At 48.6% G+C, this 15,027-nt stretch overlaps 1 protein-coding gene across 1 annotated transcript; it reads right to left on the reverse strand.

Annotated features, from left to right (window-relative positions):
* Positions 1-6,323: 6,323 nt before the first annotated feature.
* On the reverse strand, positions 6,324-8,663 carry LOC120705661 (B-box zinc finger protein 22-like). The gene is made up of 3 exons (XM_039990116.1): positions 7,975-8,663; positions 7,331-7,870; positions 6,324-7,016 (listed from the first exon to the last, which is right to left on the reverse strand). Exons 1-3 carry the CDS (start codon positions 8,158-8,160, stop codon positions 6,720-6,722), a joined length of 1,023 nt encoding a protein of 340 aa, XP_039846050.1. The 5' UTR covers positions 8,161-8,663; the 3' UTR covers positions 6,324-6,719.
* Positions 8,664-15,027: the final 6,364 nt, after the last annotated feature.

Raw genomic sequence — 15,027 nt, forward strand, 5'->3', positions numbered from 1 at the left:
CACTATAAAATTTTATCGAAATTGACTGAAATTTGTTGGAGATGACTCAGTACGACTGGCAGCTACTCTGTGCAAAGCAGCGTGGCTAGAACTACACGTGGGCTCCACATCAAGAGCCGGACCCTAGAATTAAAATCTCGCGTTCACACTATAAAATTTTATCGAAATTGACTGAAATTTGTTGGAGATGACTCAGTATGACTGACAGATACTCTGTGCAAAGTAGTGTGGCTAGACATATATGTGGTCCCCACATTAAGTGTAGAAACACTAAATTCCTCTGCATAGTAGAACCCATGTGTTTTTATGGGTTACCCGCTTATAATGGGGCGGGTTGGTTAGAGTTGAGAAATTAACTAATTGGGTTGTGTATCTAAATATGTTAATTTTGGGTGGGGTTGGGTACGGTGCGGATTCCAACCCATTTGCAGGGCTAAATGACTTCAATATAAATGCTTCTTTTGCTACGAGTGCCTGGACTTAGAATAAACCCCAAACAAACTTTATGCATATTCTGAGATGGAGATATTTTCGTGGCATCTATCTATTTCCATTGACATTTCGTGATAGAGTGAGTCCAAAGTTGCTTCGATCATCACACAAACACACACACGTCTAGATGCCCATCAAGAAGCGACACTTGTACGGGCGGCGTCACAAAAGAATTTTGTTCGGGTCCTTGCAGAAAAGGCACAATGCATGCTACAGTGAACAAGTAAAAGGTGTCTGGCTTTCCGGCGTCGCGGCCACCTCCGAATCAAAAAGAAAAAAAAACTTTCTTTTCTGAAACTTTCCTCCGATCGAATCAATGCGACCTTTCATGTTGTGCTCTCTAGCTAGTTCCATGATGATAATAGCTAGCGCTGGCGGGCGGACACGATAGATAGATAAGGATGGAAACGGATCAAATTCGTACGAATACGATTCGGATATCTCGGATAACTATATTTGTGTTTTCTTCTAATTTCCATCTCTTAGGATGGAAACGGATTGAATTCGCACAGATACGAATTCGGATATCTCGGATATTTTCGGATATCTATTTTTTTGTTTCATTACTATTTCCATCCCTATAGATTAGATGCATCGGCCTGCCAATTGGCGCCGGCAGATACCAAAGGAATGGGCGTGGCCTGCCCCAGAAAAGCAGGACCCCATTCCTTATTCCAGCCGAAATAGCCTTTTGCTGGCCACAGAACCTCGGCAAGGATGGATGCCAAAGGCCACAGCTATCATTTATCCTCCACGTGTACAAGCCGATCAAACAAATTTATTAATGTATGCCGCCTTGAAGCTAAAAGTTTTGATAAATTTACATCTGGGAAAAAGAGTGCCAAATGACGAGGACAGAATCTTTTGAGTGCTCATTCGAGAACTCCGAGACAGTGCCCAGATCGTTACGCCTTTCGTGCGGGTCAAGAAGTGTCAAATGAACAAATACGCCCATTGTGACTCGAACGAACCAAATTAAGGTTTAGTTTGGTGCACGTACTGGTACTCTGGTAGTGGCGGAGCTACGATTTGAAATCAGAGTATGCCGTTTGCGCTGCCACCGGCCGGGCTCCGACCAATTGCGTTGTCGCCCCCCAGGAAACATTTTTAAACTAATGGGCTGGTCCAATTCTTGTGCATGCAAGGATGCACGGGTCACTGGAATATTCAGCATGCAAACCACTCTTCGCGTCAAATCACTGGGTTTTTTTACGAGTGGAATATTCAGCATGCAAAGCCACGCTCTTCTCGACTTCTCGTTCAAATATCATCAGCAAACCCATATGCTCAACTAATGCGATCGCATTAGCCATCACAGACATAACTTCTGTCTATAATTTAAATCTATATAAATATATTGTCGTTGATATGGCATGCTCTGTAAACATTATTGATTTCGTGTCACATAATAATATAGATTTTTTAAATGAGAACTAATCTTTGTAGGAAACCAAGGCAAAACTAAAGTGAACAAGATATATTGACTCCCGCTCCTATTTTCCTTATTTGTAAGTTATCATTGCATGATTAAATAACATATAGCATGACTAACTAATGCATATTAGCGCGGTCAACAGAAATTAGTGCAAACTATCAAATTATTGTACCTACAAATTTTATCGGAGTTTGTTCAGGCCCTTTAAATTTCTTTCCAGTTTTTGACGGACAGTTAATTAGCAACCGACCTATATATGCTGAAAAGCTATGGAATCGTTCACGTGGGTAGGAAAATAAGTATATACGCTGGTCAAGTGACGGGGACTGAAAAAGTCAAACAATGGTCTCATTGCCAAAAATATTAAACTAGTTAAAATTGTGCGGCATTGCAAATTTTTATTCCAATGCAGCCACAAGGAAAAATTTAGAAATGACATAATATAGTTGTTCAGTACTCCTAGGAAAGAACTTGATTCACAACTCTGTAAATCTGTATGAGATGACAGTGCGAATAAGATGAAATTTGGTTTAATAAAATTATCAGCAGATCTGTTGTGGTTTCTGCTGCTACACTAGAAATGCCCAAAGAAATTGTTGGCTTCACACTAATTAGGATGTGGCTACCACTCTCAACACGGGAAGGTTTGTCATGTTGCCTCTATCCTTGCATTAGCGATAGAAGGTGAGGAATGTGAGTACTCTACCCTGCCTGTGATGAGTGAATTGTCAACCGTGCGGTGTGATCGTGCACTTGGTCTTTGGATTGCAGGTACACGGGCGTCGAGTGCTGACGGGGAGCTGCCGTGGAGGTGCTGTGGCCGATGGACCGTGCGGTGGACGGCGGTGAAGGGCAGCCAGAACCGGAGCTCGGACCGAGCGGCAGCTGTGGCGTCCACTCCTGGATCGAGGGCGCAAGCGGCGACGGGAGGCGGGTTTCTTGGTTTGCGCCACAAAACCAAGGAGGCGGACGGCGGTTGAAGACGCCAAGTCGTGGAGGCACGGGCGTCGGTCTCAGGACTGACGGAGGCGACGGGCGTCGACGGCGTCTAGGGCCTCGCTGCGGGCGAGGAGGTGACGGGCGTCGGGCGGCGTCTTGGGCCGTCAGGAGGCCGAGGCGGGAACGGCGTCTAGGGCCACGGCGTGGAGGCGGGAATCTTCCCGCGCGTGAGGTTTTGACGGTTTTCTCAAAACCGGCCACCTACCCGGGTTTCGCAGACCCTCCAAAACTGCGGACCGAATCTTCGTCGATGTGGCGGCATCGCAGCAAAGACTTCGAGTCGAAGAAAGAAGCTCCGCCGTCGATCGAGGCTGTACAGCGGGGTGCTGCTGACCCGACCGGTCTGACCGGTCCCCTGGACCGGTCTGACCGGTCTGGCCGCAGCAGCCGGGTATAAATACCCCCCACCAGCCCGTGGCTGGTTGAGTCCCTTGAGTCTTTTGTTTTCTCTTCGTTTTTCCTTCTCCCAGCCCCTGCTCTAGGTTAGGGCCAAGGACTCCAACGCAAAGAGAGTTTAGATTATAACTATTCTCTTCAATCTAGTGGGTGGATGATGGGCGGATGGCTCTAGCTGTTGTATAGGTGAATTCCTCTGAGAATTAATGGATGAAATTTGTTTGCAATTCACTTGTGTGTGCTGAGCATCTCGTCCTCCCCTTCTCTCTTGAGTTTTGGGTTCAATTCTCCTCTTTTGGTGTGTTCCTTGTTTGGAGGAGAACAACCCTTGATTTCGTGGTTTGATGAACTCTTTGGAACGATTCCTATGCATATAGCCTAGTGCCAAACCCCCTGGAATCATGAGTTCTTACGAATTGGCGATTTTGTGTTCTTGAGAAAACCCCAATCCTCTTTGATCTTTCCTCTATTTCTCTCGATCCGTGAATCTTTTGGGTGAGATCTTTTGGGGATATGTTCACGGGGTAGTTACGAAGCTTTTCTCCAAGTTTGGTTGGATTTGGACTTCATTTACTCAAGATTTGACATTTGGAGCTTTGTTGGCGGGCTGTCTGGGAACGACCGGTCTGAGTAACCGATCTGACCGGTCTGGAATTTGAATTCCCAGCCCGACCGGTCTGACCGGTCTGTGCAACCGGTCTGACCGGTCTCTGCAGTTCTGTTCTGCGTTTCGACTCGATTTTCTTCCGTGCTGCGACCTGGGTCTTTTGCTTCGAGATAGCTTGTCCATAGCTATTCTCGCTGACCTAGGTTCGAGGACTTGTGGTGATTTTGGGACATAGGCCGACGTTTCAAATTTCGGAGAAATTTTGTCGGCTCCCATTCACCCCCCTCTGGTCGTCAGTTTCGGTCCCTCAGAAGGAAATTAAAATATATATGTGCTCTTCGGGCTAGAATTAAGGTTTGGTGATTTTTAGAAGATTGAGAATGATTAGCACAACTATCATAGAAGGAAGGAGACATTTGGTTTATGCCCCACTCTGTCAAGTCTGCTTATGCAGTTATGTGTACAAAAATTGGAGGAACGAGACCCATAATCTCTATCACTTGCACATTGGACCCGCAAAACTATAGCGAAACTAAATAAAGGAGATGATGTAGAAGCAACTGTTGAATGGGCTTCCTCATGTGGACATCATGCCAACAGACAGGACGACCCATGACTGTTGTCAATATAAAAAGGCTCATTGACTATCGCACAAGGAGTCAAAAGAATCAGTGGAGGATTTGATGCTAGCTATGGTGTTTGATTAAGATTTTACTTTGTGGTCACATGAAAAAGGTCGACCTACGAGAATCTCATAATTCAGAGGTGGTCCTAGAAGAAATCCAACCAGACAAAGGCCCTGTTTGGATTTTAGGGGTAAAGATTTACCCAAAGGTAAATGTTTTACACTTCACATTTGCCTCTAACTAATTTACCCCATGGGATGTTTGGATTTAGGGGTAAAATGAGGATAAAAGTAGTTGAAAATAGCAATCAATGCCTCTCATGTACCCAATTTTACCCCAATTTGACACCCTCTAAGGGGTAAAGGGGTAAAGAGGGGGCCAATGGGTAAAGGGGCACATTTACCCTACATGTTTGGATTTTTAGGGGTAAATGGAAGGCAAATTTACCCCTTTTACTCCTTTACCCCACCATCCAAACATGGCCAAAGAAGTTCACAAAGCAAAGGCAAGAGCCCTTGGAAGCGAGAGTTATGAAAGTGAAGAGTTAATTGAATTCAGAACTCATAGCCGGCGTGCCCCCTCTAGGTGCCAACATGAGCAATTTTTCACCTCATGAATGCTGTACACACATTTTTTTTTAAACACTGTACACACATTTTTCTCATATTTTTGGCCAACTTTGTCTTTTAATTGAAGTGCCCATTTGAGCATTTCTCCCTAATTCTGTCACGCGGCCGAGTCTATATATTTTTTCCTACCCCATTGAAGTTCTGGGCGCTTGTTCTGGGCGCCTTGTTTGGCCTTTTCGCGTCCAATACAGCAAGCACATGATTCACAGCCCCCGTGTTTGTTTCTCTGTCCTGGGCCAATTCTGTTTCGAGTTCTTGTTTGGACCCCTTTTCGTCTCGTTTTACTAAGGCCAATTTCTGTGATGAGGATGAATGGAGTGCCTTGATTCTTTACCCGCCTGTGCAGTTGAGTGGTTTGGTCCTGGTAAGGGAAAAATCTAACAGACAACCGGTCGCGTTCCAGCATCACGCTTCAGCCCAGCAGAGGGCCAACCTTTCCTCTCACATCCCCGCGTTTTTTTTTTACTGGACCGCGCTGATCATTACAAAACAGTCCTGAGTAGATTTGGAGGGCTTCTTACGCCACCATCGACCCGCGTAATCCTGGTTTGTTTTTGGCAAGTCGATACACGAATTAATGCGGTGTAGACCTCACCTAACCACAATTAACGGATGCACGGTGTCTGTTGTCAGTTGGTGCTTATGCATCTCATGATCACCCTCGTGACAGCCCAGCAGATCCACTTTATTTTTCACACCTTTACCTTTCTGATAGCTCGAGCTAACAAAACCAACGTTCACAAAGTTACACAGATCCCCTAGTCACTAGTAGTACTTCTTCAGGGAAAAAAACTCACTAGTAGTGCTATCTCTGTCTGGCTTGCTTCATGTTCTCCAAGCAATGAGCAATCCTCACTCTCATCATGCGCTGCCGAGCTAGTAGGTAGCAGCAGCTAGCTCTCCTTTTGCCTAGCTACTGACTTCTCACCATGCGGTGCAAGTATGAAAACGGACGAAAACGGATGAAAAAATATCATTTTTACTTCTGTTTCTATATTTTTTTGTCGGAAACGGGATCGAGTTCGAAAAATACGGGTACAAAAACGAGATCGGGTTACGCGGAAGTACGGAAACAAACCAATACGTACGTTGAGTCGGAAAGAATAACGCGATCAAATATTCTCGAATATACATTAACAAAGTCACAAAATAATATACACATACGAAATTATTAGTCCAATATTCACTAGTATGCCATGTGTTAACATGTTAACATGCATACTTAGTGATTGATATGTTTTTTAACATATCAATTTTTAGACATATCTTCTGTAGATTAAAAACGGAATGAAAAACAGAATAAATACGGATCAATTCCATATAAAAACGGGATTTCTCGGCAACAGATGGAGAAACCTCATTTCTACTTTCGTAAATACGAAAATAGAATTCCACAAATACGAAAACAGACGGACAAAAATAGAAAATATATTTCCGTCCGTTTTCAACCCAGGTGCAAGTACGTACTACAACCCAGCAAGTTTCTGTTTCTTGCAAGCCTACTACACCACAACTCCAGTACCCAAGGAGCCACATCATCTCCGGCGCTTCGGGGGAGGAGGCTGCGTCTGGCCGGCGCCGGCGGCGAAGCAACGGAAGGGGTTCTTCGGGGAGGAGATGTCCGGCACGGACACAGCGGCGATGTCGGCGGCGGTGGCGCCGTGGCGCGGGCCGCCCTGCCAGTGGAGGCCCGAGGCCGTGGGCGGGGAGGGGAGCTCCGGCACGGACCACTGGTGGAACTCCGGCACCTGCCCGAAGAAATCCTGCGCCGAGCCGGACGACGACCGGCCGGTCGGCGACCCGTCCGTGCTCCCGAGCTTCCCGCTGTCAGCCTGCCAAATTGGATGGAGAGCAACAGTACGCATCAGATGTTCAGAAATCCATTTGCCTCAAATTTCAGATTTTCAGGGAAGCACAAGATAAACTCTGTACTACAATTTTTGACAGGATAAACTAAACTTAGACTTTTTTTGACCAAAAAAAAACAACTGAACCGAATTGAATTGCAACCAGCGAGTGTTTTTGTTTCAAAAGTTGTAGCAGAAAAGCTTTCCAAATTGGTACCAGTAAGTGTGTGCATGCAACGAGATAAAAAAATTTGCGAGCCTTTTCGGAGCGCATGCTGAAAAAATTCGCGAGTACTGACCTTGGACGGCACATTCTCGGTGAAGCCGAGGCCGGCGTTGAACTCGGAGAAGCCGAAGAACTCGTCCAGCGCCCAGTCCGGCATGCCCCCTGCAAAGCCGCCCTGGACGGTGAACGCCGCCGCGAGCGTCCGCCGGGGGCTCCGCTTCGAGGGGGTTCTGCTCACCACCGGCTCCGCGGGTGTCGGCACCGGAGCGCCGAACTGCTCATCCACGACCGACCAGTCCGGCAGGCTCCCGGCGATGCCTACGTCCGGGCCTCCGGCCCCCCAGTCGATGTCGTCGTCGCTGTAGAGCGGCGCCGGGCTGCTGCGCGCCTTCTTGGCCGGCGGCGGTGTTGGCAGGGGAGCTGGTGCTGCGGCGGCGGCGTTCGGGGGATCCGGCGGCGGCTCCTGGGCGTCGGGCTGCAGGCCGACCTGGACGCCGGTGAGGAGGAACCTTCGGTGGCCGGAGACGAAGGCGTTGGCCGAGTGCACGGCGACGTCGCAGCTCCGGCAGAGCAGCGCGCGGTCCTCGACGCAGAAGAAGTAGGCGTGGGACTCCTGGCGCGAGCAGGAGCAGGAGCAGGACAAGGGAACAGAACACTCGTCAGCGCCAATTCGAGATTCTTCTGATGAGGAAGGTGCTAGAACATTCCCCTGCATACCTGGCATATGTCGCAGCCGGGCGCGGAGGCGGCGGCGGGCGGCTGGAGCGGCAGGCGGTGGTGCTTGCCGGCGAGGCGGTTGGCGGAGTGCACGTCGCGGTCGCAGCGCGCGCAGAGGGCGGCCTCGTCGGCGCAGCAGAGCACGCGCGCCTCGGCCGCCTCGCACGCGGAGCAGAGCACCTTCATCTATCGACCCGGCCGCCGGCGGCGCCGCTGCCACGGCCACGCACCGGCTTCCCCTGCTGCGCTGCGGCGGCGGCGGAAGGGAGGAGGCGATTTGGGCGAGTGGGTAGCTAGCTAGCTCGGTGCAGGGGCAGAAGAGGCCCAGAGGGGGAGGGGAGGCCAGCGGCGCGGCTTTGTCGGCCGGACCCCGACGATGGCGATGCTGTCAGCGTCGGGCACGCGGGCGGTCGGGAGGTGAGGAGGGGAAGCTGCCTGCGTGCCGGTAGAGGCGGCGGCGGGGAAGATATTATCGCAGGCTCTGGGGCAGGGCAGGGATGGACGCGGAAAGGGAGGCGCACGAACACGACGCGGCGGTGGCGGTAGACGTAGATGGGCCGCTGGAGTGGAGACTGTGGAGTGGAGGCCGGGCGGCGACGTCGCGCGCTCCCGTTCGCCGGACAGCCCAGGTGGTGGTGGGAGTCCTTGCTGATTCGGCTCCGGCGGGGTAGGGCCCGGCCGGCCACCGTGGTAGGCGCGCTGCATGCTGGCTTGGACATCCATGTCGGCACGCACTCGCAGATTTTTACCGCCGGCGCTGGAAGCAACAAGGGTACCCAAGCAACAATTCCAAGCCAAACCTTTTCTTTCTTATGTAAGTACATATAATCATAATTTGATTCTTTTGCTTGGATATTTAGAAACTGTAAATGCCAGAACAAAACGGTTTTCTAAAGTTAAAATAAAGCCATTCCACCCTGTTTGGTTTGTAGTCTAGAAGTTCTAAAATGGACTTTGACCGCTAATTAAGGATTCAAATGAAGTCAGCTTACAAAACTAACTCCAGAACCACTGCGCTAGGAACCCTGACAAATCTAATATAGTTTTTGACCGCATGATTAGAGGATGGTTAATGTAGCATCACTGTAGTCAATCATCGATTAATTACCATTGTTAGATTCATCGTGAAAAATTACACTCATCCGTAAAGAGATTTTGCAAATATACTCATTTATTACTCCATGCATACAAGATTTTTTTTCTCGACTTGCGTGTTATAGAATTCTAGAACACAACCAAACAATGGACATGCCATCTGCTACTACTGAAAGAAAATAGACACGAAAAATACGCAGGCCCGAGACTTGAACCCAGCTTCTAAGCAGGTTCCACTATATGAAACTTACTTTGTTATAAGGGAATAAGAGACTTGCTCATTTTGATAATGGTGTTTTGATTATGGATATTACGTTGCTTTCTTGCCTTTTCCAGTAAAAAAGAATAATCTATACGTATATCTCCTCGCGATACAAAAAGGTCTACATACTTTTTTTTTAATGGGAAAAGATCTACATAAGTACATATACATGGCGGTGTGTGATTGTGTGAAGAGTGTGATTCTCGTGTGGATTGATGGGCGCGCTCAGCTCAGGTGACCACAGCGGCCGCTCGCTATCCAGATAACGTACGGCCGGTGCTTGCTTTTAGCAAGCGCGGCGTGGCCAGACACGCTACACCATCTATATCCGATGAACTAGTGCGTTTCCTTTTTCCCTCCCTCTTGCAACGACCTCAGCTTTCTCCGATCCCATTTGCTTTGCAACTGGTCGGTCATGTGTCATGTCCCGAGACAGAGATCATCGGAGCTCACTTTTCTTGAGGAAGATTGCCCACTTTACACATGCGTGTGTCCCAAGCCCAATGGAGCGCGCAAGTCAACTTATAGTTTAATTGTTTGATCAAGACATAAGAGCGATAAACGACAAAGATCCGACTCGGATGCGTTTGTCCAGCATGCATAGTTTTGAGATATTTGTTGTTATCCAAGTGTGTTTAGTTCATAGGATGAGATAGGATGGGAGGATTTCAATTTAGTCGCCCTTAACGATGACAATAACGGCGCTGTGTCACACCCGGTTTTAAAGATAAAACCGAATGTATAACTATATGTATGTCAGGATCAAATTTTATACATATAGAAACATTATAAGTGAATAATCAGTAACAGTATCCCGAAAAAGAGAAATACAACAACTAAAAGACTATCAGAGTTATACAGCTTATTCTGGAAACGTTCTGGAAACGAAGACTCCAAACTTCATAGGCAACCGACTGGGGGTTGCGTATGCCTAGAACTCAGTAACATCTTCAGAAAACTTCATACATCTTCTTCTTCAGAGCAGCAGTAAGCAAGGGTGAGTACACTTATAGTTGGTACTCGGCAAGACCACAAGAAATAACCAGAAAGTGATTTAATTTCGTTTTTAAGTAAAATTAATCATGTGAGGGTTCCAGCCGCTCCTAACCGTGAGCACGGCTGATATATCAGTTTTACACTCTGCAGAGGTTGTACACTTTCACCACAATTCGCGTAAAAGTTCCAAAGAACTTTGAACCCAACCACGCATGTGCTAGCTAGGCACAATACCACACTTCCGAGGTGTGATTGCATAGTGACGCTACGAGGCCTTTACAAAGATTTCCTAATCTATGACAATCCGCTAAGGTTTCAAGCTAAAGTTGTCATAACACTGTCCTAATGAGGTGGTACCTTGCCAAAGGACCATTAAACAATATCAATTGCCCCAAGAGGACCGAGCTATACCCCATCGATGTATCCCCTCTTGCCCTTCCGGTAAGATTGTTACAAGCTAGAGTCTCTAATTAATTAGCCAAGACCAGAGCCATGTAGTGTTGTGGTTGTACTGTTTTTTTGGGTGGTTCTTCATGTTCCAATTAATTCATAATACTCTTGTAAATAAGCATAGATAGAAGTATGGTTAGGGTCCCTTGCCTTTCTCCAACGAAAAGATACTCTTACTTCTCTTCAGCTTTTGCTCACTTGCAAATCTTGATCTTCAATCTTCGAACAACGATTCTTCTACTCGAAGAAATCAACGAGCAACTATACAAAACAAACAACAAGATACATCTAAGAACAATACACCAGAACAAAAGAAAGACTTTAAAAGAGCGTACTAAAGGATAGGGCTCACTACTATGGTTACGAGAGCGTAAGAAACACGAAAAACGGAGCTAAAACGGCAATTCTATGGACTAAACGGTGCTTCTGGGATCTAATCGCGATTAACTATAGACGTGAAAGGCTAGCAAAAAGGATTTGCGAGGCACAGTAAAGTTTGCTCACAAAGGATAACAAGGTGATAAGGCTACTACACACGTTACGAGGATCACGTGAGCGCAAGAATTGATGAAAACGGGACTAAAACGAAGAAGTTATGGCTAAAACAGAGTTCTAGGAGCTTATTTGTAAGAGTTTTGGAAAGAACAGGGGCTCTGGGTGAAGAAATCGAGGGCTAAAACAAGATTAAACCTAAACTTTAGGGGCTAGCTTGAAAAACTACGTACTAAGGATGGTGGGTTCTATTTTAGAAAAGCCCAGAGGTTAAAACAGAAGCGAAAGGACTTAACTGTAAATATTTTTGAACTGGGGTGGATCGCGGGTGGATTTCTAAAAACATGAGGGTCTCTTTTGCAAGATTACCTAAGTTGACCGTTTGGTTGACTCGAGCTCAACCTAATCTGGGCCTTCGGATCTTGATCTGGCGGCTCAGAACGAAGCGGGCAGTGCGGGCGCTGGCGACTCAGAGCACCGGCGGCGAGGTTGAGCGGCGGCGGCTCGCCGGCGTTGGCCGATATCGGCCATCCGGGATCGGATTTGGCTCGGGTTTGGCCTGGGAGCAAGAGGACGTGTTGGAGAACCCGTTGGCAGGGTCCGCGCAGGGCAAAGGCACGGCAGAGGACATGCTCGGCGGCGAGGCGACTCGGCGGCGCGCTGACGAGCGATAGCGCATGAGGGGAGGTGAGAGAGAGAGAGGGGAAAAAAAGTCTGCAGGGTTCCTCACCCTGATCTGGAGCTCTAGCGGCGGCTAGTTGAGGAGAGGGAGCGACGGAGCGGCGGGTTGGCGGCGGCACCAAGCTCGACGAGCTCCAATGGCGGCCACGGATAGGGTTTTGAGGGCGGCGGTACTTGTCGACGGGTCGAGGGGGTCAAGAAGGGGGCGAGGGCGCTATTTGTAGGGGCGGCCAGGGTTCTTGGCGTGTGCGCTAAGGCGCGGCGCGGGGACGCGCGTGCGGCAGCTGGACTCGGCAGAGTCCGCGCCCGACACGGGGAAGAAGAAGGCCCTGACGTGCGGGGCCCGTGTGGCAGTGACGCTGAAAGAGGGCAGGGCAGGTTGGGCTGGGAGAGAGGAGCTGGGCCGGCAGTGGGGTTTTGGGGCGCAGGGAGAAAGAAAAAGAGTGAGGGAGGAAGGGAGATTTGGGCTGAAATCAAGGAGAGGAAAAAGGGAAGGCTTTGCATTTTTGAAACTGATTCAAACAATTCAATTCAAACTCAAATTCAAGGAATTCAAATTCAAATCGAACAACAAGCAATAAAATAATACATTGGGGCATGAATGCAAACCAAACCAAACATCCTTATTTAATTTAGAAAAACAACCAATTTATTTTCTTTTATACTAATTTTCCTATGAAGAAAAATAAATGTTGAGAAATTCTAAAATTATGAGAAAATTATTGTTTTATTTTTAATTTTAATCACATCTTGAAATCCAACAATTTCAGGGTGTGACACGCTGCTAGCGCCCAGACGTCCGAGGAAAACATTTTCCATCTGACGGTCCATGTGACATCTAAAAATAGCTGTCTGCAACATAGAAACTCAACATATGCAACATCAAATAAAATTCAACGTTTGCAACATCAAAACATGTCGAAAATTGTTATTATCCATCCATCAGTGATGAGAAAAATAAACCCGCTACAACATTTGTTTAATGTTGCATGGAACATTATAAATCTATCAATGAAAATGCAATATCCAGATAAAAATACTTGCAACATAGGTGTGAAACACGTGTAATATTGCAACATCCGCATGAAATACTTCTGCCGGCCGGATTACCCTCTGGCCCATGGGTGTGAATGTGTGATCAGCTAGGTGCCCATAGAAGAATGTAGAGATCGCCAACGCGCCTGCGGCACAATGGTAGGACTCCCGTTGCGGAGGCTACCTGCCCGAGTTCGATTCCCAGTCTGGGATCGCCCGGGTGTGGCCCCGGGGTTTATCCCCAGAGAGGGTACCGGGGTGCGTGTGTGTATAGGTGTGTGGTGTGTGCGCGTCTTTGGACTTCCCGACAGTCCATCTGTGTTGAGCGCGCGGTCAGCGTGGGTGTCCAACTGAGTTCTTAGATGATTCTCCAGTGCTTTAAAAAAAACAATGTAGAGATCGATTGCAGCCATGCATGCATGCATCATCCCAGCTCGTGCCGGACCGGACGCAAGGGCTGGCCGTACGTCGCCGTCCGCGACGGCGACCCCGATCCCGGACCCGCTCGGAGGGAGCCAGCGAGCGGCGGCACAATTGTGCCGCGCATGCGAGAGATCTGCCGGCCGGCCTTGGGAATCGGATATCTCTACCTCTCCACGACGGCGACGGCGACGGCGACGGCGACGGCGACGGCGATGCTTACCTATAGGCTATAGTAGCTATAGCTTGGCAATAAGCTGACCGAGGTAGCTAGCTGGAGATTCAAATCCCCCGGCCCCGGCCGGGCCGCTACGCACGCGTCACCCCTGACGCACCTCTTGCGTCGGCACAATACCTACCTCTACCTGTACTGCACGTACGTGTGACCTTTGCTATTGCTGATTTTTATGAGGGGCCCGATCGCTCTTTGTCTCGCGTCCATAAATGCGATGCGACGACCCGGCCTACATCAGCAGGCCACACTCACTAGACACGGAACGAAAGGCGAAGGCCTAGATCATTTCGATTTGTCGGTTCCATCAGTCACTCATGGGCCAGGCCGTCACTAGAAGCCCAACGCAAGTAACTGGCTGGCGCGATTTTTTTATTTTTTATTTTCGTTTTTTACAAAAATATATTTTCGTTTTCGAAAATTACATAAATATATCCCGCCGCCTTAGTCGCCCCGCGTCGCACCGCTGCGGGGCGGTAGGGTTTTTTTATAATAACTTTTATGAAAAATTTACACTGAGACTCCGCTGGTCCGGCAGCGGGGCGGCCGGCCACGCCGGGGCGGCCTGATGGCCGCGCTCCGAGCCAGCAGCCCGCACGCGTCCACCGTGGCCACGGCCGCGCTCCTCGTCCCGCTCGCGCCGCGCTGATGGGCACCTCGGGGCTCGCGCTGGTTATCTGGATGCCTGGATCAGCGAGGTACGACGCGTGGGATGGGTGCATGGAGAGGCACCTGACACGTACATGGCATGGTGTCATCCATCTGTATTCAGAGCGAGGCTCCTCTCGTGGGGTGTGACCGCTGACGATCTCGTCGGCTTGCTGCTGCTTACTCGAGCGTACACGAACTATGTTAATCGGTGCCATCGCGATTTTGCCACTACGCATGCAACTAATTTTTTTAGTGGAAAAAGATTCCCAATAACATAATGACTCAGCGACACGGAGGGGCAGCCGGCCGCCCGGCTGCCGGACGACTTGTCTTCTAAGAGTTTTAGCGTAAATTCTCCATAAAATTTTTTTGTAGAAAAACCCCTGCCGACCAGATCCCGACCGCCCGACAGCGGGGCGGCCGGAGTATATTTCTATTAATTTCGAAAACAAAAATATATTTTTGTAAAAAACGAAAATAAAAAATAAAAAAATCATCCTGGCTGGCTGTTTCAATTTGGGCCTTTCTGTCTCCCTCCCTTGGGTCACCACAATTCTCCGTCGTCCGTTTTGGGGATAATTCTATTTCAGTAGCCTGGGGGGTGGTTTGTGAAATGGCCAGTGTCAAATTTCTACCCGTTGGATCAAGACCGTTTTGACACTAGATCCCCGCCTAGTAGGCTAGTAGCCTAGGTCAAACCCTACATTTCGAGTACCCCGTCGCCACACATTTCACCAAA

Source organism: Panicum virgatum, chromosome 5K (assembly GCF_016808335.1).
Source record: "Panicum virgatum strain AP13 chromosome 5K, P.virgatum_v5, whole genome shotgun sequence".
Taxonomy (NCBI): Eukaryota; Viridiplantae; Streptophyta; class Magnoliopsida; order Poales; family Poaceae; genus Panicum; species Panicum virgatum.